The following is a 24471-nucleotide window of genomic DNA, read 5'->3' as shown; positions in this document are numbered from 1 at the left end:
AAATAGTACTTTCTCATATGCAGACATGCCTATATAACTTTCAGAATTGAAACAAATAAAGCTAATGCAGCAGCGGGAATGAGAGGATCATAGATATTAGTATCATAGTAGATTTCAAGACAGATATAATGGTAGTGGGTTTTTCCATTCTCTGAATTCTGAGGTTTCATTTAGTAGGTATAATTAAATCATTTAGCCGGAACTATTTGTTATAAATAGAACATGGCTCCTTTTTACATAAAAGCATCAATTAATATTCAGAGTAATGTTATAGAGCTGTAAAAACAAGCTAGAAATCTATTGTAATTTCAAATTAACTATCAAAATCTTTCTTATATAAGATGGATGAACATATATCACAAAACAAATGTTAGTCTTAAAGGTGTTATATCTACCTCAAACAAAATATCTGTTTTCTGTCATTTTAAGAACATTGCTTAAGCAATAGAAAAGGGGTGTCAAACTGAAGGCCTGCGGGCCGGATTCGGCCCATGGGGTGCTTAAATCTGCCCCACAGAGCCGGCCTTGAAATATCAAAGGACCAGCCCACAGTGCCTCTGCTGGCCAAATGAGCCATGCAGAGGCCCCACGACACCCCCACATGGCCCATTTTTGCTGGCAGAGTGCTGCAGGAAACCGGGCAGCCCAAAAATGGGCCATGAAGGGTCTCCACTCAGCCCATTTTTGGCCGGCAGTGTGTTGCTGGAGGCTGGGGAATTACAATGCTGATCTGGCCCTCGAAGAAATCCAGTTTGACACCCCTGCAATAAAATGTGAAAAGAGTTTTGAGTATGAAACATCTTGAGTTTATTGAGTTTCATATCAAGCAGTTACCATGTAATAAGACCAACCATTCTTACACAACAGTGAAAGTATTTTCAAAGAGCCTTACAAGCCCTGTTCCTATTTAATCCTGCTACAATGTGGGGAAAATACGTACCTTATCAGATAGACAAAACTATCCAAATCTACGATTAAAAGCTGAAAAATCTACTGCATATCTATTTTATTAATCCAACATTTATTAATAAAACTATCTAATTTATATCTGATTATTCATGCAGTTTAAATATAGGCTGCCAAAATTAAGTTTTGTCTGTACAAATATTTTGTTCAAAATCTTATGTGAATAACTTATGTACAGATTTGAATACTAGCTGCAGATATGACAGTGAATTTATTATTTAGAATTATTATTAGGAAATATTGCAGTTAGGGCTGAAGAGCAAAAAGCATGTATGAGAAGCAATACCAAATTCAGTTTATTTCAAAATCAGTCATGCAAACATCTATGTCAGGAGTATCAAATTTGCATCATCACAGTGGTATCACGCAGGGGTGGGATTCTACCTGTTTGGACCAGTTCTAAGAACCAGTTGTTACAATTCTGTGCAGTTCAGAGAATCAGCAAATCTGGCTGCCCCTGCCCCTCCCTGCCTGCTCAGTCACTCCGTATCTCACATGCCTGCATTGTGCCTTCACCTAATTTTTGGTAAGTTGCTATTTTTCCTTTATTCCCCCCCCCCCCATGATCAGCTGTTACGACTTTCAGCTATACCTGGCGATTTCCTGCTTTCTAGCTAATCTAAATTGCTGTTGTAGTGCTTTGCCTTTGCCCAGGCAGCTTCCCCAAGACCCAGTCAGGGATGGTATTCAGAGGATTGGGTAGGGGGGAGAAGTGGCCTGAGAGCAGAGCTGAACCTTACTTAGGACTGAAGTTTCTATTTTTCAATGCAGACTCAGGCAGCAGATTGCAGAAAGGTAGATTTGTGAGTGAATCTGATTCTGCAACCTCAATCTGCCTGCCTGCTTTGGGGTAAAAGTTGCTCTTTTTTAATAAAATATTCAATATTTACATAAATATTTACAATATTTACATACAAGGCACGCCCAGCCAGTCACATGACCATCAAGCCACACCCACAGAACTAGTTAATAAATTTGAATCCCACCCCTGGTATCATGTGACATATCAGGACTTTTTCCCCCTTTGCTAAACTGGGTGGGAGCGTGGCCAGCACATGATGCATCGAGCCCACAGGCCATGAGTTTGACAGTCCTGATCTATGTAAATGATCCTGTAAACAAAATTTATATTAAGAAATATCTGACACTGCTTCCAAACTTACGTGCTAAGTTGAAATCTAACAAAATTTTTAATATTATTATAAATTCCTTTACCCTCTTCAATAGCAAACCTGAAATACAAAAAGAAAGATAAAATGCTTAAAGAAAATGTATAGTGAAAAAGTAAAGAATTGGACATCATCCTGAAAACTCAATGCTTATGACAATTTAATTTACTTTACATTTAATGTTATCTAAAATACTTTAAAAATTTAAAAATTTGGTCTCTTTGTTTCTGTATATAAAAGTCATCAAAATCAGAAGGAATGTGGTAGCACTATATACAATTAACAAATTTCATTAAAAGGCATAACTTTGCTTGCTCTTCCTGAGATTTATTCATGACCTTTTATTATCCGGACCCATAGAAAATAATACATCAAGACTTCAACAATTTCAGCCCCCTCATCAATTTTAGCCTTTACTTGTATATGTAATAAATCCACTTCCTTGATGACACAATAAAATTTTACAATATAATAATATAATATAGGAAGGCTGCAGATTGTCATGCATATATACATGCTTCTAGCTTACACCAACACCCACAATCATATTTATTAGAATCAAACTCTATGCTACAATTATAGTAGAATTGCTCAACTAAAGGGATTAATCCAATCCGAGTGGTTTTTATTAATCCAGTAGACATTCAGTAGGTTATATCCACCCAATGAAATCAATAGTCAAATCAATTAAGCAAAACTGATTTCAAGGAATACTTATTAAAAATCACCAAAATCAAATAACAAAGCACCACTGTCATCTATAGTTCACAATTTAGGTCTCTCAATTAGGAAGTTACAATCAAAACTAGATAATGACAGTGTGCTTTCTGAAGGACTAGATGGCAGGTTCATCTTTGTAAGAAGATAACCAACCAACCTGAAGCAAATTCCCACAACCAACAAGCAACGGAATAATGATGCTAACATGGGAATTTTGAATTTGAAGTCCTTAGTTTGCACCTGGTATTAACTCACAACATAACTACGGGATTGCTGGCATTACATAGCGTATTCCTCCGTTTTTGTTTGTTGTGGCCCCATTATAAAGCAACCTCACAACAAACTCACATTTGCCTCCACATTTATACCAATAACTTCATGATAGCCCCCCACCCCCAACTTTATTCACTAGATTAAAAACATTCAAATCCTTTTCATATTTTGTGAGAGGTACCATTTTCTAGCAGCAATGCTCCTTTGATTCTATATAGGACAAATACACACAAAATAAATTAATTGCACAAAATAAATTAATTGACACAAGTTTGATATCGGGACTCAAGATCAAGACAGTACCAGAGGATTTTTAACTTTCCAGAGCATTCAGTACAGATCACAAAATAGTTACTATGGAATAAATAAACCTAGCCAGCACAATTGAGCAAAAGTTTGCTGAACACACCCCAAAAGATTTCAGCCTATCACATAAAGTCTCAACAAACAATGGTTTTTTTTAACACATTACAATTGGTAATAAATTTACTGTGTAATCTGCATCTGCATAACTATTGCTTTCCTCCCATCATCCCAATTTAAATCCTGTATCAGTTGAGCCATTCAATGCATCTAATGAAGTAAACTGTAGTTAAAGTAGCTTATGCCTTTTAATAAATTGTGTTAGTCCAAAAAGGTGGTATCAGATTCCTCTTCATTTTGGCTGCAATAATGGCTATTTTCCCATGATATGATAAAAGTCACTTTTACATCAGTTTTTGAACAGTGTTTCATGAACATATATTTTAATAATATATATTATTATTAAAAAGCATAAATATCGGAGCTATGGATGGCCCTGTATTGATATTTGTTCCCAATATGATGTAAATATATTTAAATACATTTAATTTTTAAAAGAATTAATTTTTGTTCAAATGAAAGAACTTCAACATTAAAATTACAGAAATAAAGTGATATTTCATTTCATATTTCTCAACCATGAATTTTTATTGTTTATTGGAAGATATATTATTATAGTAATATAATTTTATTTGTACAATAGAACACAGAATGTTAAAAATAAATCTTTTTATATCTGATACACTGAAAATCTTTATTTTATCCATTATCTATTTTTCTTCTTGTTCTGTATTAGAGATAAATACTTTTACTTTTGTCCCTTGTACTTGATAATTTTGAGTATGATTAGGATTATTATTATTAGGCATTGTTACATTAGTTAGGAGAGTACAATGCTATTGCAGAGTAGTAGTTTTGCTTCCTATTTACTAGGTTTGTCAGATACACATTTGCATGCTTGCTATGGTGCACCAGAAGAGGGTGAGCTAGCTTTGCACCAGAAAGACACAGCAGCTCTTTCTACAGTGTCATCCAACTCCCCCCCCCTTCTTCCTTCAGAGCTGCCTTGCAAATGTGCACCCCAATTGGAAGGTTCCGAGGGAGCAAGAAGCTGCCTGCCTGCACAGAGCACCAACTCGCCTCCCCACCAAAGTGGTGCCCATTTATCTACTCGCATAGGACATGCTTTCAAACTGCTAGATGGGAAGAAGCTGAGGCAAATGGTGGGATTTCACCCCGGCACACAGTGCTAGAACTTGAGCTGCTGGAGCAGTGATCATCTCCAGCATGATTAAGCCACTGAGCCACTACACCTCTTTGAATAGGATTATTCTATGGAATGCCAATTACTTTCTACACAAATGATACCATACCAATAATAAAATTATTATTATGTTGCATCCAGAATGGTCCTACAATTCAAACGTACATTATTGTTTGAAAGTCATCATCCACCAGGATCATATCAGCTGCTTCTTTACAAACATCAGTGCCGGTCTGCCCCATTGCAACTCCAATATCTGCAGCTTTTAATGCTACCGCATCATTCACTCCATCTCCTGTCATAGCAACTACTTCACCATTATTCTGAAGTGACTAAGAGAAAAACAACAACACCCCAAATGTGTCAAAATATTTTACTAGTCTAAGATGAATATATGCATTTAATGAATATATGCATTTAAACATTGCCTATCTTCTTTTATGAAGCTGAAGATTTCATGAACGCTCTCTAATCATATACCTCTATATACTAGTAAAACTCTTGTGCCTTTTTGCTTGAATCCTTAATTGGGTTAATATGTAAAGTATTATTGAACCAGGGTACTTCAAATGGACTAACTTATAGAATACTGGGATCCATGATTCCTGTAGGAATGAAATTTGGGGAAATTATGGCCACTTCTATGCCATTGGATTGTTATCTCTTCATTGCTGTTGCCACATTAGTCAGCAGCATGCTTATTTCCAGTGCTCCCTAACAATTTCCCAAAAGTCAACGGAGAAGCCAGAAAGAACTGTAAAGTTGATTGTTATTGCAAACCCTCCCTGCCACTTTCCCACTAGAGGAGGGGAGGAGGAAATGGAAGGGGAAGATTTTTAATGCTTCCTGCAAGCCTCGTGAAACTCAATGGGAAAGCTGAAAGAAAGTACCAAGTCGCTCTTGATTATTTTGCCTGACTATGATCATTCTGTTTCTCTGTTTAGGTAAGAAAATATATCTGAAACAAAGACCCAACAAATCACATGTTGTCTAGTATGAGATAAATGTATTAAAAGTTATTTAATTTTGATCTTTGAAATTAATTATATAAATACTGATTCGCTTAAATCAATGTTTCAAAGAAAACATTTTAATTTTAATTATCCCAGACGATTTTTAAAGTTGACCTTTATCCTGAATAACAGCATTCTCTTGAAGAGCTCTAAAGAATTTCAGCTGGTTGTTTTTGAATTAAACAAGAATGCTTGTTTTGAAAATAGATACATACCTTAACAATTTTCAGTTTATGTCTGGGGCTGGCTCTGTAGAAGACTGCTACCTAAGAGGTGGAAATATTAAGATTTTAACTATTGTAAAAATGAAGCTTTACAATGTTAATCTCTTGCTTAGAGAGACCTGCAAACAAGAAGACAACTTAACAGAAAAGAGAAGTATTTTTTCCAGTTCTAAATATTCTTTCTTTTTCTCTAACTACATTCATATGGCCTACTCAGTCTCTCTCACTCTCACATATCCTACCATGATTCCAATGAAAACAAAAAGTTAAATGCTCCAAAACCTACAATGATACTATTTCCTCTTTAAGTAAATACAATGCTCTCAGAAGGAAATATAAATAATTCCATACAATAACAAGAAATTTTTAGAGTTAAGATATCCTGTATACATTACCCTAAAGAACTTTCTAGGAAAACAGCAGTCATGAGACATACATTGTGTTTATGAATATTTACAAAAATTATATAGTAGTACAATTTACATCCATAGGAGTATAAAGAAATAAATAGAGGAAGGAAAAAAAATACATTCTTTCTGTGAAATGATATGGAACAATAGTTGTTGTATGGGATGCATTATGTCAATCAAAAACCAAAAACAACCCTCTTGAATCATTCTTACTAAAATATAAAAAAAAATTCCTCAAGATAAAAAATGAACATGATCCTCTAGGTAAAGATAGAATATTTAACATTTGCACTATTTTGTCAAATGTGACTTTTTTTTTTAAAGAATATTGTGTTGCATTACTGAAACAAATGTTGAAAGAGAATATACAACTATGTTTATTTGTTTCATAACAATAAAAATCAGAAGCTATACATGAGAAAATTGTTGTTCAGGTTTTTAATTAGGTAAATAATACATTAATATGTATAAGCATAACTAGTATATATACTTTCTTAAATGATAAAGCACTGAAATCTACTTCTATACAAACTCAAAAATTCTCTATCCTCTAAGATCACTTCTCAATTTATAATTAACCTTAGATGCTATTTGTGAAAGTTGCTGTATATCCAATGCATCCACTTCTTCACCCGAGATTGATTGAGAACTTTTAGAATACAATCCCAAGCGACTGGCTAGAAAAAGGAAAGAAAATAAAATTACTTAACAACTAAAGGACCCAATGGACTTGAATTCAGTGGAATTGCTGAATTCTCAGTAATCATTTTGTCATCTAATCATATGTGTAAAGACATTGAAAATACACATTCTACTACAGACTAACATACTACATACATACATGTGTACTATGTATGTGTTTGCACGCACCCGCGCGTGCGCGCACACACACACAGACAACACAGAAATTTCCTTTCAGTACATTGCTAGAAAAGTTCAAGAGTTTTAAGAAACATTTATAGTTCCACATTGTCTTTTTAAATAATGCTAGCAAATGCAATAATAAAAAATAATACTTCAGTTTGCAAGTATACAAGTAAATTATTAAAGAAGTTATCATGAAAACTATTCCTGTTTGTACAATTGATTGGTCCTTTAAGAAACAGGCTCAGATAGGCCTGTAGCCTTTACTGTCTTTAACTGTCTTCTAGCTTCAAAAATATTAAAACAGTTTCTTTTTAATAACTTTCCAATAACAGAATCTGAAATAAAATAATTACAGGTGGTCCTTAAACTCTTATCGGTACAAGATAATAGAAATGTGTAATAGGAAGGACAATCATTCTTGTATATTAGATGCCTATAAACTCATCTGCTATTCCAAATATGTTGTGCTAATTTCCAGTATAACAGAGCAAACCAAAATCCACTTTTCTCTGCTTTGTGAATGTGGGATATTACAGCCAAAAATGCAGACTTCCAAAATTCTCTCTGGAATAAAGACTGATTTGGAAATTCCCCATGTATATACCAAACTTCTGGTTTTAATGGCAAAATTTGACAATTTTGCAGCCACTTGTGATCAACTGGGAATCACAAGTTCCATTGTGATGAATGAAATGCAGCTTTCATGGTGTCATCTTTTTAAACGCTTTGGAATTTTACTTTTCTGACTGCTTTTTTAAGATTGAAAAACTTTCAGAACTACAAGTCTACCAACGACTGGGCAACTTTCCTTTCAATCCATTAAAAAAGAAAGAACATTGAGCTTTGTAAAATCTTTATTTTTTGCAATATACAACAAGGGGTGATTTAAGAGTTGTTTAGGGAAAGATTATAAATGTGAAGGCTCCCTGAAACTAAAGACTTTGAAAATTAATTAAAAACATCCTCTTGTGGTGATGCATCAGCAGACTTCAAGATTAATAAAGACAATTATTATATAATTTAGATAAAATAGAAAATCAAACACACTGACAAATGACATGATTTTAAGACTAAGAAAATAAAATATCTGATTGTCACTATAATCAATATGAATTATGGTATTTCAAAATAACTATGTTAAGACATGAAATGAATTTAAAAAATGGAAGAAAGTACAACTATCATTGCTTAGGAGAATTTATGTGATAAAAATACTGTATTTTTCGGTGTATAAGACGCACTTCCCCCCAAAAAAAGTGGGTCGAAATGTCTGTGCGTCTTATACAGTGAATACTGCCGAAGCACTGCCCACCCGCTGGGCCCTACCCTTCAGCCTCCGCCTCCCAGCAATTTGCCTCCTTGCAGCAAACAGCAAGGTCAGCTTCAGTGCAGCCTGATTAGCACAAGCAGCTGATTGTTGTTGGTTGGATCGGCCTCCCAACGATCAGCCCATTTCAGACTGCAGGATTGCCATCACCTATTGTGCGCCCCATTTTCGGCCTTGCGTGCTCCATTTTTGGCCTCTGCACGCCCCATTTTCAGCCTGTTCCAGGCAGCAGGGATCAGAATGGGTGGAAAATGCGGCTTGTGGAGGCCAAACATGGGGTGTGGAGGCCAAAAATGGGGTGCACAATAGGCAATGGCAATCCCTGCAGCTTGAAACAGCTGATCATCGGGAGGCCGATCCAACCAACAATCATCTGCTTGTGCTAATCAGGTTGTGCTGAAGCTGACCAGGCTGCTGTTTGCTGCAAGGAGGCAAATTGCTAGGAGGCAGAAACAGAGGCATATTTTTTCCCCTTGTTTTTCTCCCCCAAAGTTAGGTGCATCTTATATTTTGGAGTATCTTATACTCCGAAAAATATGGTAAATTGTCTAAAAAGTTTTTTTGTTTCAGACACATACCTGTTTTGACAACTGTTATGATAAATGCTGGATCCAACCTCAAAACTACCCAGTGGCGATGAAAGATACAGAGATCTAGGTGAACTGAGAGAGCGACCAACTCCGATACTCTTCTGGCTGAAGTGATCGCCACCAAGAAGGCTACCTTCAGAGTAAGTAGATGCAGGCTAGCCAATCTTAGAGGCTCAAATGGAGCCTTAGTCAGGGACTGCAACACCTTAGACAAATCCCATGTAGAATACCTGTACTACAGGAGGGCAAAGATTGGCCACCCCTCTGAGGAACCTACGGACTGTATGATGATGTGCTAAGGACTCCAATTTTCCACAAATCAACAATGAAGAAATAGCCGCCACCTGACAATGAAGGGTGTTGGGAGAACAGTCCCTATCCAGTACAGCCTGTAAAAATTCCAAGATGTTTGCTACAGAGGCCTCTAACGGCTGGATGTTTGATTTGGAGCACCAATGAGAAAACGCTTGCCAGGTAGCATCATAGATGTGAACGGTGGAAGATTTCCTGGAGGCCTGAATGGTTTGGATCACTTTATTAGAGAGATGGGTGCATTTTAACAAGCTCCACTCAATTGCCAAACTGTCAGTTGTAGCTACTGGGGCTCTGGATGGATCAAGGACCCCTGGAGGAGAGATATATCTTCTTTAGGAATCCGCCAAGGATGAACTACTGAGAGACCCATTAAGTCTGCAAACCATTGGCACCGAGGCCAATAAGAGGCCACTAAGATAATTTCAACTCTTTCAGCCAAAATTTTTTGTACCACAGCTGACAGGAAAGGCAATGGAGGGAAACCTGGAGTCCACCTACTGCAGAGTGTGTTGGTCCTTTCAGCCCTCAGGGAGGCAAATCTAGAAAAGAATCTAGGTAGCTGAGTATTGAGAGGGGTGGCAAACAAATCCACCATCAGAAATCCAAATCTTTGAGTAATTTGCAGGAAGAGGGAAGGGTGCAACCTCTATTCCGTGTGGTCAATAGTAGCTCTGCTGAGCCAGTCAGCCTGCACATTATCCGAGCCAGGGATATGCTCAGCCCGAATGGACAAAAGGAATCGCGCTGCCCATCTACCCAAAGCCTCTGCTTCTAACATAAGGGATTTGGACCTGGTGCCCCCGTGCTAGTGGGCTTTGGTGGCTACATTGTCTGTCAAGATGAGGACATGTGTGCCAGAGATGTGATGATTAAATTTCCTGAAGGCTAATTGGACAGCCCTAAGCTCCAACCAATTGATGTTGTGTGCTTGCTCCTTAGTTGACCAGATGCCCTGAGCCATATGAGAGCCCAGATGAGCTCCCCAACCTGATAAGGAGGCATCAGTCATGAGAATGAGTCTGTCTTCCACCTTGAAGGACAGACCCTTAGAAATGGCTCTGGAGAGCCACCATAAAAAGGAATGCAACATCTGCTTAGGCACTTAGCCCACAATAAGGAGTGACTCTTACCGCCCTTCTTATGAGGCAAGAGAAATGACTAGAGGGCCCTGGCACGGAGCCTGGCCCAAGGAACAATACCAATACATGAAATCATCTTACGTAAAAGTTGGGAAAGATGAGCTAAAGGAGTGGCGCTCTTTCTCATTATACGCTTTACCAGCAGCTGCAGGTTGTCTTGCCTGTCCTGTGATAGAAAAACCTGACAACCCCAGGTGTCAATAGTGGCACCCAAATGAAGCAGACAAGTGGAAGGATTAAACTGGTTTTTAATATTTATAGAAAAACCAAGATCCTGTAATACCGAGATGGTAGTCAGCAGGTCCCTCTGAGCCTTTTGAAAACAAGAGTATAGTATCAAAATATACTGTTACTCAAGATTCGTATTAGTGAATTTGGGTGGTCCCTGACGTCCAAAAGGTTGGCAACCCCTGATCTAAATAACATTGCAGATGCACCAAGAAGGAACATAGGTGCGCTGCCAGGGTAGCCAAAACTTTGGTGAAAATTCTAGGGGTGGAAGATAACCCAAAGGGAAGGGTATTGGACATGCTGCCCTTGATAACAAAACCTTAAGAAACTTCTATGTGAATGACAGATTGTAATGTGTAAATAAGCTTCCATCAAATCTATGGAAGTGAGGAAGTCCCCCTGCCTAAAGCTCTCCAGAATCGACTGGAGAGAATAAATTTTGAAATGCCTGTAAACTATAAATTTATTGAGCCTTTTCAAGTCAAGAATTGCCCTCCACCCACCCACCCTGAGGCCTTGGGGATGACAAAGAATCTGGAATAAAACCCCGTCCCCCGTTGGCCCTCCCGGGACCTTGTTGGACCTCTGAGCTCCAACAAGTGCTGGATGGCTGATTCCATGAGCCCCCTTCTCACCTTATCCCTAGAAATAGGGCAGGAGATAAAACATCTCGGAGGAGTGGAGTAGAACTCTAGTGAAAGACCCAATTTTACTGTATTTAACACCCAGGCATCTGATGTAATCTCTCCCCATTTGTCCACCAATGGGAAAAGTCTGGGAGACATTAGTGTTGGTGATGGAACGGGCAACTTCCTCCTCCTCAAAGGGCTGTTTGCCCAAGAATTGCTGTCTGCCCTTGCCTGAAAGATGTGGAGGAGGCTCAGGACGTAGATTTAGCCTTGGCTAAATGCTGGAAGCCAGATTCAGAGTCCACCCAGAAAAACGGGTGTCTGAAGTAAGGGGCAGGTCAATTCTCTTTCCTCTTATACAGCAATGGAAGCACCTTTCTCTTATCCTTGGTTTTGACCAGGAACGGTTCTAAAGCTTCCCCAAAAAGCTTGTCCTCTCACACAGGGGTCAATGCTAGCTTCCACTTTTTCCTTCCATCAGCCTGCCAATTACACAACCAACACATATATCTGGCTGCCACAGAAAAAGCAATAACTTTGGTGGCAAATCTGGCCCCATGAAGAGTGGTGTCCACTATGAATTCATTTGCCGCTACAATCTCATTGAGATCCTGATCGATACGGATGTCTGCTGCAGGAATTCTCTCTTGTAGTTGCTTCAACCATTTTAGTGAAGTTCTGGTGAAGAACGAGGCTGCTGTAGATGCCTTGCCCGCCCAGGCAGCCATCTGGTGCAATCTCTGGAGAGAATGTTCAATCCGCTTTTCCATGGCCTTGAGGACGTCTTCCAGATCAGAAGGAGCCAAAAAAGTGGAGGCCAATGCTGCAACAGGTGCATCCACCATGGGCACTTGAAGACTCTTGGCAAGCTCTGGACCGACACTGAAAAACCTGCGATCCGAAGACAAGGGATTAGGTCCTTAGCAGGAGACTCCAGCTGCTTCTGAACGACCTTCAAAAAAAGCCTAGGAGATGGGACCACCTTCTTTCTCACCGTAGGTTCGTCGAAGAGAACATCCGACTTGTGGGAGGCTGAGCAGCGGCCTCCTCTTCATCTGCATGCTTCTGATTGGCCGTGTTTCTGGCTTTGAATAATAAAGGGGTGAATAACGTATGCTTGAAACAACCTGTGAACACTGGGATCTCAGGGGTAACGCCCTCATCCTCTGACATATCAGACTGTCTCTTGTTTGGTTCGCCAATCAAGGAATGCACAGCAGCCACAGATGGAGCATAGGCTGATGCAGAAGGAGACACACATTCCTGAATCAAGGAACCCCTTTCTGATGATAGATCCCAGGAAGGTCTCACAGAAACCTCAGATGCCACTGAAGAATGCCGGTCAAACCTATGGATACCGTCAGAGATTTCTTTCCTGATAGCCCTATCAATCAGGAGCTGTAGATTAACCAGGACATCTGTTCAGAAGGCTCAGCAGGTCTAAGACCAGCAGCAGTGGGCATAAAAGTGGCCTCCACCCCAGGCCTACTGCATTCTTGCTCCTGTCAAAGAACTGCTCTGAATCCCCCATGAGGATGGCCATAATGACTTCCCTCAGCCTTCCTTCCAGCTGCATCAGGGGACCAAGTTTGGACTATGGTCCTGGAAGAAGGTCCAGGTTCCTGATCCTGAAGGTCAACCTCACTGTGATGTGAAGCAGGAGAAGTTTCCTTTCCTAGAGGCCTTTTGCACTTTGCAATATGCTTTTCTATGACCTTCTGGTGTTTGGAAACATCCTTCTACTCTGCCTTAGAGGCCTTCTTAGCTGGCTGCTTTCCTGTTTGCTGCTTAAAGCTGATGGAGCTGCCCTGTGATATATCTTGCTGCTCTGGGGGCCCCGCTGCCTCTAGGGGCATCCGCCATCTTGAAAGCAGAAGGCTTTCTTGGACTAACAGTCCTATGCAAGGAGGAGAACACACGAAGGGTTTTAAAAACCAGGGGATAACTTCTTACTTATCCCTAACCTCTTCTTCAGCCCTATGCAACTTCAATAGGAGGTTTTAACACCTCCTACTGGATTCTGAGTTAGGGACAATTCCCCCACCGGAATGAAATAAATTAAACAGCACCTACCCTTTGGTGTCTTCGAGCCCAGCTATACCGAGAGACCAATGGCCTAATGCTGGCCAGGTGCTGGGGTGGACTGGAGGAGCAGGCCGAGCCTCTTCAAAATGACCGTCTCAGGCCTAGAAGACTTTCAAAATGGCCACCGCCAGTCACGAGGTGATTCAAAATGGCTGCTTGTGGCCACAATGCTTCCTGCTTCGCCGTGGAACCCCAATGGAGGTTCCCCAGCTTTTGGCTGCTCCCTGGAGATTAGGGGCAGCTGCTGGGCTGGCCGCCCAAATCGCGGCTCTCCTCTTCGCCGCTGAAGCTCGGAAATGGCCTCGCACTCCAAAATGGCCGCCTGATCTTCACAGCTTCCTCTTTGCCGCAGTGGCCTGAAAATGGCCCTGTAGCCCTTGCCAGCTGCTCTGGACTGCCAGAGCAGCTCTCAGCTGTTGTGTGGTTCCAAAAAACAGCTGGGGGTCAGAGCCGCATGATTTTGAATGTTGAGGCTTTTTTTCCTTTTTTTGCTTGTATTGCTTCAAGTAAGGCTGCCTTTGGAAATTTGCATCTATCCTGGCTGAGGACTGAGTCAAAAGCTGGGAGGAGCCACCCAGAGTGGATGGAGCTAGGCTAATCAGCCTTTTAGACAGACTCAGTCCAAGCAGCTAGGACAAGAGCAACCTGAGCTCCCTTACAAGGGAGAAAGAAATATTTGTGACAAAGTTAAGGGTTAGTTGGATTTTAATAATCATTATGTTAGCCTAGCCATGCAGTATTGAGAATATAGAATAGATACAAATTCAACTAGTGCCCAAAAACACATTTATGGCTTCTAGCACATGAAGCAGGGAAAAAAAGCAAACATAAATGGCTAACTTATCATGAGATACTAGAATTTTGTCAAGGGAATATAAAATAAAATCAAGAGAAGAACTGGTGGCAGAAATAAAATCCGATTACAAATATTGATGGTTGCCTTAATTACAATTATTAGAGATTTAAAGTAGATAAAATAGTTTATCTTTTTGAAAACTGTAACAAATACAATTGTTTATGAATGATCAACATATAATTGCTAAAATGTATAAACTTAATGAAATTTGAAATAGAAGAACAAATGAAATATTGTTTCACTTCTATTTCAAATTTAATTGTTTCAAAATTCAAAAATGGGCTAAAAATTTCAGTTATCCCTCATAGACGTTGCATAAAATAAAGACCTTAGGATTTATGGTTTTGATTATTAGATAGGGTAGATTAGAGAGAGAAGAAAATTATATTGTAACCATAGAGTAAGAGTTAAACTTATAATTGTATTTATATATTTATTGTATGTATGTAAAAAAAATCAGAAAATCTTTGTATGTTTTTTGCTTCTTTTGTTTTTTCTTTCTTTCCTTTCTTGAACTTTTAGCTTCCTCTTTTATGTTTTATTTTTTTGTATTAGTTTGTATTAGTTTTTAATCTCCTTTTAAAAATAAAACATACACATGTATGCGTATGTGTATGTGTGTTTGGGTGTGAGTGAATAAGTAAAAGTGTAGATGAAATGTTGCAATTGTGGAATAGGCAATAATAATAAAGAAAAAAAGTGTACCTTTTAATAAATGTACCGTATTTGCCGGCGTATAAGATGACTTTTTTGCCCTAAAAAACATGCCTCCAAGTGGGGGGTCGTCTTATACGCCGGTAAATACATTGTCACTCGGTGCAAGAGCGACGGGGGCGGAGCTCCGCAACTTGCGAAGCCCCTTCAAGCCCAGCCGGAGTCTCTCTTCCTCCTCCTCCCACCCACCCACCCACCCTCCGCCCGGCTCGGGCGCTTGCGGAGGCCAATCTGGAGGTGGGGTGGGGGTGGAGCGGGAGGGTCTCTGGCGGGGCCGCTTCGCCCAGCCAGCCCCGAGCCGCGTAATGGCCCGGGGAGTGGGGGGAGAAGGTGGTGGGGTGGACTGTGGCGCCCCTCCTTCTGGGCAGCGGGGCGGGGGCGGCAATTTGCTCCTCCGCTTCTCCCTCCCTCTTTGAAAGACCGGGAGGGCTGTGCTTGGGGCAGGGGGAGTGTCCTCAGGAAGTTCCTGATGGGACCCCGCTGGGCAGGGCCACCCGGCTCCCGAGCTGCTTTCCAGGGTCCCCTTGGGAAGAAAAGGGTCCGGTGGGCGGTGGAAGAAGGCGGCGCCCTCCTCCCGCCCCTGTCCCGTCCCGTCCCTCCTCTTGTCCTTTCCTCCCCTCCCGCTTAAGAGAGAAAGATCTGCCTCCCTGCACCGAGCTTCCACCCGCGCCGCGTCTCCCGGCCAGCGCGCGCTTGCGACTTGGGAACCGGCCAAGCGACTTTAAAACCGAGCGGAGGCCAGAGATAGCCGGAATTACCCTCCACACCACACACACACACACACACAGAGAGAGAGAGAGAGAGTTGGCAGCTGTCCATCCCCCACCCTTGGAGTCCCGATGGCACGCACGCGGGGGCTGTCACAAAGAAAGGGAGAGGAATTGAGTGCCAGCCTGAAAAAGCGAAGCTGCCTCTCTAAAGCATTTTGGTGGCTTTGTAAGTTTGGGGGAAAGGGGTTGGGGGTGTCAATCAAGAATTATATCCAGAATACCCCAAGTGTTACAACTTACCGTATTTGCCGGCGTATGAGATGACTTTTTTGCCTTGAAAAGCATGCCTCCAAGTGGGGGGGTCGTCTTATACGGCGAGTATATAACAAAAACTATATTTTGAGTGGAAATGTTGGGGGCTCGTCTTATACGCCCAGTCGTCTTATACGCCGGCAAATACGGTAACACAAAAGTATATGGAATGCAATGTTCTACTTTGAAAAAGCCTTACAGTTTTTTTATTCTACATTTTATACAGAATTAATTTTTTTTAAATAAACTTTATTAGCCATTATCCAAACAACTATTTATTATCATTAAAGATGTTTCTACTTGTCCAGTATTGTTGTGTTTTTACTATGAATAACTAAACTTCATGTTGTATTTATGTTCATGGAGTATTTCTATAACTATCCACTGTTTGTTTTGTCATGCACTGATGGAGTTGCTTGGAAAAACACACACGCAGCTATGATAGTGTTTCCTTAGACTCGTGGTTTTGGTTTTACAGTTCCTGTCCCATTTCATAACCAACTCAAAATCAACATATACTAGCAAAATGATTATTAACAAAAATTCACTGAAGGACAAAAAATGTTGGTTCATACCAATGGCAACTGCAGTCTCCTGTGAATCCCCAGTGATCATTTTTATTGCTACTCCTGAAGTAATAAGCGCAGCAACAGCTTCTTTTACACCAGTCCTAGGAGGATCAATAATTCCAACCAAACCAAGGAAGGATAGCTGTCCAAGTTCAGGACCAGAAGCTAAAGCCAGAACTTTCAAAATAAAAGAAATAGTATTATTAGCTGTGCCACTCATTTAAGTCAACAGAAAATATATAATCACTTTCCTTCAATTATGAGAAGAATGTTAATATGCAGATAGTATCTCAAGAGAGATTTCAAAAAATAGTTTTTTGTAAGCAATCAGTTAATGTTAATATAACAAGAAATAAAACCAATGTGTTTTCCTAACTCATGAGAGAAAATACTACAAAAATGCCTATTTCTGTTCTTTTAATTTAGTAATTTTCTTTAATCTAAATAATTCTATACAGTGTTTAATCAGACTTCCAAGTATTCAACTCTCAATTTTAAATATAAATACATAAGACAATGCTATAAAACTAGTTTCTGGATTAAATGGAAACGTTAACTTAGCCTACTTCAACTCATTCTCTTTTTAAATTCTGAGGAGAAATACTAAAGTTACATTGCCACTGTATGGTACAGGCTTGCTCAGAGTTCACTGAGTTCACCAAGTAATTATTTTCAAATCACAATCCACAAAGAATAATGAGTTAAAACATTACCTCTAAGTCCTGCAGAGCCCATAGATGCTTTCTCTTGCTGATAATGATCTCTTTGTTGTTGGTTAAGTGGTAAGCTATTCCCTTTGTTGTTGTAAGTTGTACAGTATTGAATCACTTCCTCATAAGCACCTTTCATAAAGCAAATCTCTGGTTTATCCTAAAAATATTTATTTATACATTTATTTCAATTATATTCTTTGGGAAAAACATAATTAAAACACAAATCATAAAAACAATAACAGAAGTGCAGCAACTATAACAGCCAAAGTACTGATACACAATTCTTTTTTTTCCCTTCCATCTTGTTTTGGAACTCTCCATTATTCTCCTGAAGCTGGTGTATTATCCTCTTCTCTCTCTCTTTTTCTAATCTATGAGACAACCATCTACCCGGTTTATTCACTTGCTCAAAGAAATTTTGTTTTTCTGCTTTTAAATTTTTTACCATCTTTTCTTGTTCTAAAATATTAAGGTTGTATTTGGTTAAAGTCACTTCCCCTTTAATTTTAATATTCTGTGGTGTTTTCTGTAGTTGGGTTTCTAGGTTTTTAATTTCTTCTTGCAGTATATGCTATTGTTTCCATTTCCCTTTATTTCTTTTGGCTGTATATGATATTATAATTCCACGTGAATAAGCCTTCATGGTTTTGTATTGATGTATGTTGTTTTGTATTCTCTTTGAAAAATAATTCATGTTCCTTCATGAATTTTTGGGTAAGTTCTTTTTCTTTTATTATTTGTGTATTTAAAGTCCATCTTCTTTTTGTTTTCTGTTAATCCCTCCAGATTATTTTAAGTGGATTGTGGTCTGTCCAAATGTTCAGTAGTATTTCGATCTTCTCCACTTCTTTTCCTACTTCCCCATTCATCCAGGCCATATCAATCCAGGACCAAGATTGGTGTGAATTAGAGTAAAAAGTGAATTGTTGTTTCTAAATTCAATTGTCTCCATGTATCTATTAAATTTAATTCTGCTATCATCTAAACCATGCTTTTGGTGATATTTTCTTTTTATTTTTATTTTTCTTATAGTCCTCTCACATAGTCCTTTTTACTATCCACTATTGCATTGTAATCCCCTACTGTGCAGATATTTCTCTGTCCCGTTTCTATAATTCTCTCATGAAACTTTTTATAAAAAGTTTTCTGATTTTCATTTGGTGCGTATATTACCACTAATAATAATGGCTTCTGGGCTATCCATATTTCTGTCATTAATATTCTTCCTTTGGGGTCTGTATAAATTAAATTTGTTTTAATTTCTTCCCTAACATACATGGCTATCCTTTTTTTTTATCTGCTAATGCTGTATATAATTTGCCTAATTTGGGGTATTCTAGATATTTTCCATCTTGTTTTTTAATATGTGTTTCTTGCAAACATATTATATCCACTTTTTATTTAGTTTCACTGGTATTCTTTTTTGCTTGGTCGCCAAATTTAATCCATTAATATTTATCGATAATAATTTATTTTCTTCTCCCATCCTCCTAGTTATATCTTTGTTTTTGCCTTCTGTTAGCCCTTGTGTATCTTTGGATTCTTGCTGTTGATCTCAGATCTTCCTCTTCTTGTTGGTCTTTCTCCTCCTTCCTTCTTTCCTCCTGGTCCCCCTTCTTTGGTTTCCTGTTGTTGTTGTTGTTGCTCTTCTTGACCACTGAACTCATTCCTCTTTGCTGCTCTGATCTTCTTCTGGTCCTACAAATCAATCATAAAACTCCTGTGCCTTCCCTTCAAGTTTCTTCTCTTCCCATGACACTAACATCTCTTCTGGCACTAGCCACCTAAAAACTATATTCTGTTTGGTTAGCTGTGTTGCCAGGAATTGATAGTCCCTTCTCTGCTCCCTCACTCTTCTCAGGACCTGCTTCAATGTTTGTATCTCCTTTCCTTTGTACCTCATTGGTTCATCTCTCGTTATTTTATAGATTATGTCTCTAACTTTTTTCCGTATGAACCTAATGTGTACTTCCTTCAGTAATCTATGTCTTCTGGCATATTTGTACTCACTCTATATATGTTGTCCAGTTCGGTCAAGATTTTGTTTTTATTTCTTTGTAGAGTTTCGACTATTATTTCAGCCATTACTAATTCTAAATCTTCTTCTTTCATTTCTACCACATTCTGGAACCTGAGATAGGAGGCTACACAATCCATCTCCAAATGGATAAGGGAATCTTCTAAATCTTTATATTATTCTCATCCTATGGTCAACTAGCTCCAATTTCTTTTCCGCTTGTTCCATTCATATTTCTACCGCTTTTATTGTTCATTCATTTTTCTCCAATGCTTGCTGGATTGAGCCTATTTTTTCATCTAATTTATTTATGTCACTTTTCATTTCATATTTCAGTTTCCCCATTTTTTCTTTCACTTCACTTATTTCTGCTTTCATTTCACCTTGATTTTTCATCATTGTTTCCTGGAGTTTCATCATTGTTTCCTGTGTTTGTATGCGTTGTTTGTATGTTTTGTGTATTTGGGATTGTACCTTGTTTTTCCACTGTGAGCATCCCTTCAATCGATCTTTGTGTCAATGGAGAGGCAGTCGCTCTTGATATCGATGGGATTGGTGTTTTTGTCCTGGCCTTCAAAGTTGTTGTGGTAATGCTCGTCACTTCTTTTAATATTTTATTTTGTTCTTCTAGAAAGTTATATTGTCCCAAATTAACATTCAATAATGTAGTTGTTATTATCCCTATGTTTTATACACAATTCTCTATATTTAAATCTGTCTAAATTTCTTTTAACGCAATCACAGTTCTAGATCTCCCCTTGTAATATACTTTATAGAGAAGTTAATTAATTATCAATGTTGCTCACTATATAATTAGTCTATTTTTAGTTAAATAAATTTAAGGTATATTCCTCTAATAACAAGTTACTAGTATGATATAACTAAACACTGTATTATAAAATATATACTATAAAATACTAACTTAAACCTTTAACAATATGTTCTTATATTTCTTACTATACAATCAAGCAAACATTTAGTCTATACACTCTATTTCAGATTTATAACCAATTCATTGAAGAGTTCCCCCCTCTAATAATAATAAACCATAAAGTATATATATAGTATAACTAAATATTTCCTAATATCCTAATCATCTATTGTTAATTATAGAAAAATCTTAATTTTGACAGTTGATTATTTTAGTTGAATAAATTTAAGATATATTCCTATAATAACACAATTTACTGGTATGATATAGCTAGACACTATATCTATATATAGCTAAAATATAAATACTGTATTATAAAATATATCTATAAAATACTAACTTAAACCTTTATATGTTCTTATATTTCTTATACAATAAAGCAATCGTTTAGTCTACGCACTCTCTTTCAGATTTATAACTAATTCATTAGAGTGCCCCCTCTCTGGTAATAAGGCATTATATATATATATATATATATATATATATATATATATATATATATATATATATATATATATATATATATATATATATCTTAAGTTTTCGGGTACTTACATGTATGGTATTCAGCTTTGTTCAGGTATTTTCCCACGTCATCGTAGTTGTGCTTTTAAAGTTGTAGCAATGTTTGGCAGAATCTCATCTGCCATCATCAGGCAAATGAGATTCTGAAGCCTGATGATGGCAGATGAGATTCTGCCGAAACGTTGCTACAACTTTAAAAGCACAACTACGATGACATGGGAAAATACCCGAACAAAGCTGAATACCATTCCGTTGGCAGATGTGAGCTCGAGCGAAGAGGATATGCCAGTGAAATATGAGCCGGCATTGCTGAGTGACTTGGATGATAGCCAGGATGAGGAAATGGATTTAACTAGGAGAGACGAACCTGATTTAGTAGAGATGTCAGGACCTTCGATCTCCTCTTCCCCTCTGGCTGAGCAGCAGCCAGGAATAGCTAATCAGGAACACATGCGAGAGTTTTCCAGTGAAGAAGAGAACTTTGAGAGATCCTGGCTTGATGTGAGAAATAGACGGAGATTGAGACGTCAATCTCAATTGGGAAGGAGGCATCGAGCCAGTGACTAATTAAGGAGATTAACACGCCCCATAGAGGATAAAAGGAAATGGCTTGGCTGGTGAAATTCGCCAGAAGCAAAGTGATTAATGGGAGTGAAAATACGAAGAGAACTCTTTGAGGCTTTGAGAATTATTGCCACGTCAGGATTGCCGGACAGAGTTTGGATTTACTGCTGAGGATTGGAAATACCTCAGCAGTTCTCTCGTGGGGGTTTGCTTTTTGGTTTGTGATATTTCTGGCTGAATTTCATTTTGCTCACCTGTAATTAAAGGGGAGACATAACATATATATCTATTTCATCTATATCTATATCTATATCTATATCTATATCTATATCTATATCTATATCTATATCTATCTATCTATCTATCTATCTATCTATCTATCTATATATATATATATGGCATTCATTTGTTTGGGTATTTTCCCACGTCATCGTAGTTGTGTTTTTAAAGTTGTACACGTTTGCAGAATCTCATCTGCCATCATGATGATGGCAGATGAGATTCTGCCAAACGCTACAACTTTAAAAGCACAACTACGATGACGTGGAAAATACCCTAACAAAGCTGAATGCCATACATGTAAGTACCCAAAAACTTAAGAATGAATATATATATATATGTTATGGCTCCCCCTTCAGAGTTCAAACAACACAAAACCAAAAGCAGCCGTTCCAAAACTTAAATCCAACAGAAAGGAGTTCTACAAGATTATATTCCACACGCCCTGTTTATCAAAACAGTCCTGGCACAAATTCTCAAAGCTCCGAGCCTCTGCTGAAAACCTCTGCATGTAATCAGTCACTTTGTTCCTGACAATCTTCCCCCACACAGCTGTGTTCTTTTATACACTTTGAGGCAACGTGCTAATTACTGACTCGCCCTCCCTTCTAACTGAGTTTGCCTCCGTAAGCCACCTAGATGGGCGTGTCAATCTCCCTAAATCAACGTCTGGCCTGATGTTTCCCCACAGCTTGACGTTTCAGCCTCCTTCTTGTTCTGGCATCAAGCCACGATCTGTCAGCTTCTTCGCTCGACTCTTCTGACTCATTTTGTGGCTCAATTGCAGGCATGAATGAGGTCGAGGGTTCAGGTGAAGAATGTCTGTGTGATAACCTCTCATCCCCCTGGCTCACATCTGTGTCTTCTAACAATTCAGACTCCAAATTCTCAGCAGGCTCCAGCCTTTCATCCTCAGAGTCATCAGAATCAAAACTCACAGCAGGATCGATCCTTTCAGTCACTATATATATATATATATATATATATATATATATATATATATATTCCCCAATATTCTAATCCTGTTATTAATTATACAAAGATCTTAATTGTTGACAATAATAATAGTATACATTTATTAAATTATTTCATTAATCACTTCATCAGACACCTTCACCATTAAATGTTCTTATTCTTAGTGGGATTTAAATTATCAGTTAAATTTACTGTGCAATGCACACTCTTCTTTCCTATGAACGTCGATCGTCTTTATTGCATCAGCCACTTCCTCTCCTGTTCCTCTCTATCTTTAACACCGCCGAATGAAAGTGGTCCGTAATCAGTAATCAGTTCTGCAAAGTTCTTAAACACCCATTCCGGCTTCTTCCCGTTCTGAGTCCGAATATCTTGAATCTATTTAGTTCTAATTTCTCTGTCGTCTCCTTGTTTGCTCTATTTCAGAAAATTAGTTAGCTTGGGAAACCCCTTTGCTCCAAGAGACCGCTCTCGCCACCGCCAAATCCCTGTCACTTTTTGAGCTCCAACTCAATATCTCTCGGAGACTACCTCTTCGCCCTTTACTATTTATGAACCTTCTTTTCGGGCTGTCACTTTTCATCACTCTTGATCCTCACACTGCAAAGTCTGATTGATGCCACAGTCTGTTATTCCAAGCTCTTGCTTCCTCTTTTCAATTGGACTGTCGCAACTTCAGATCCACCATTGAAAAATTACAGGCGCTTGCACACTGGACAAGAAGGGCATCCCTTCATTGCAGGGGCAGTCGCCCTCCATCACACTGCTCCTTAGGGTTCTCCACTCCACTATGAATCTCTTCAAGACCTGCATACCCCTGCAGATTTGGGGTAATGGAATGGAGCTCACCGTCACACCGTCACAATGTCACCAATGTCACCACTGGAAGTCTACAATTCCCAAGTCTTAATGTCTTGCACAGTCTGGTGATTACAACAGCTATCAGGACTGCCAGGATTGGTGTTGCTAAGATGTGCAGTCACATCATATTGCTCTACACCAGGGGTCTACAACCTTAAATACTCAAAAGAACCATTTGGACCCGTTTCCCACAGAAAACACCAGGAGCCACAAAACCTGGGTGGGTGTGGCCAATTCAACATCACTCACATCCGCCCAGTCACGTGACACACACCCAAGCCACGCCTACCCAGGTTATGCCACTATCTCCCCCATTGTGAAGTGTGCTAAATTTAAGTGTGCTGCACAAGGTGCTGCAAGAGCAGCGAGCAGGCCATGGAGGGGGCGAGAGCAGTGGCTTCAGCCGTAGCTGGACCAGGCCAATGTCTCGGGATGGAGAGGTAGTGGCGTGTCTCTCCGAGTGACCAAGGTGCGCACAGCACCAACAAGGGGTTTTTCACTCCTGCTCTGGAACATGGAGCGAATCTCCATCTGCTGCCATTGCCCTTATCTTTTTAGCCCAGTCAAGGAGTGACTGGGAGGGGAGGATGAGGGGCAGGGCCAGTCAGTGGTGGGATCATCCAACAGGGAGCCTCAACAGAGGGCCCAAAGAGCCGCATGCAGCTCTGGAGCCATAGGTTGCTGACACTCACTCTATGATAACTTTAGTCTTGGATGGGGTGGCACTACCCCAAACAGACCCTGTGTGTAATCTAGGGGTTTTCCTGGACTCATGACTCCTGTTTGAAGAGCAGATGGCAGTTGTGGCCAGGAGGGCCTTTGCACAACTAAGGATTGTGCACCAGTTACGCCCTCTCCTGGATCAGCAGTCTCTACTCACAGTCACTCATGCCCTGGTCACTTCCCGTCTTGATTATTGC

General features: G+C 39.2%; 1 protein-coding gene across 13 annotated transcripts in view; it reads right to left on the bottom strand.

Moving 5' to 3' along the window:
• Nucleotides 1–24471, bottom strand: part of ATP2C1 (ATPase secretory pathway Ca2+ transporting 1) — an 80781-nt gene that overhangs the window by 4824 nt on the left and 51486 nt on the right. For all 13 annotated transcript variants that reach the window (XM_087946092.1, XM_087946091.1, XM_087946099.1 and 10 more), the window contains 6 exons: nucleotides 17400–17556; nucleotides 16693–16863; nucleotides 6922–7019; nucleotides 5924–5974; nucleotides 4861–5027; nucleotides 2130–2198 (listed from right to left, as the gene is read on the bottom strand). In XM_087946092.1, coding sequence (XP_087802218.1) covers nucleotides 2130–2198; nucleotides 4861–5027; nucleotides 5924–5974; nucleotides 6922–7019; nucleotides 16693–16863; nucleotides 17400–17556 — 713 coding nt within the window. The remainder of the gene's footprint in view (nucleotides 1–2129; nucleotides 2199–4860; nucleotides 5028–5923; nucleotides 5975–6921; nucleotides 7020–16692; nucleotides 16864–17399; nucleotides 17557–24471) is intronic.

The sequence above is a fragment of the Notechis scutatus genome, chromosome Z (genome assembly GCF_049901735.1).
Source record: "Notechis scutatus isolate UNSWTSFEM ecotype Mainland chromosome Z, rNotScu1.2, whole genome shotgun sequence".
Taxonomy (NCBI): domain Eukaryota; kingdom Metazoa; phylum Chordata; class Lepidosauria; order Squamata; family Elapidae; genus Notechis; species Notechis scutatus.
The sequence above is the reverse complement of the archived record's forward strand: the minus strand, read 5'-3'. Positions and strand labels throughout refer to the sequence as shown.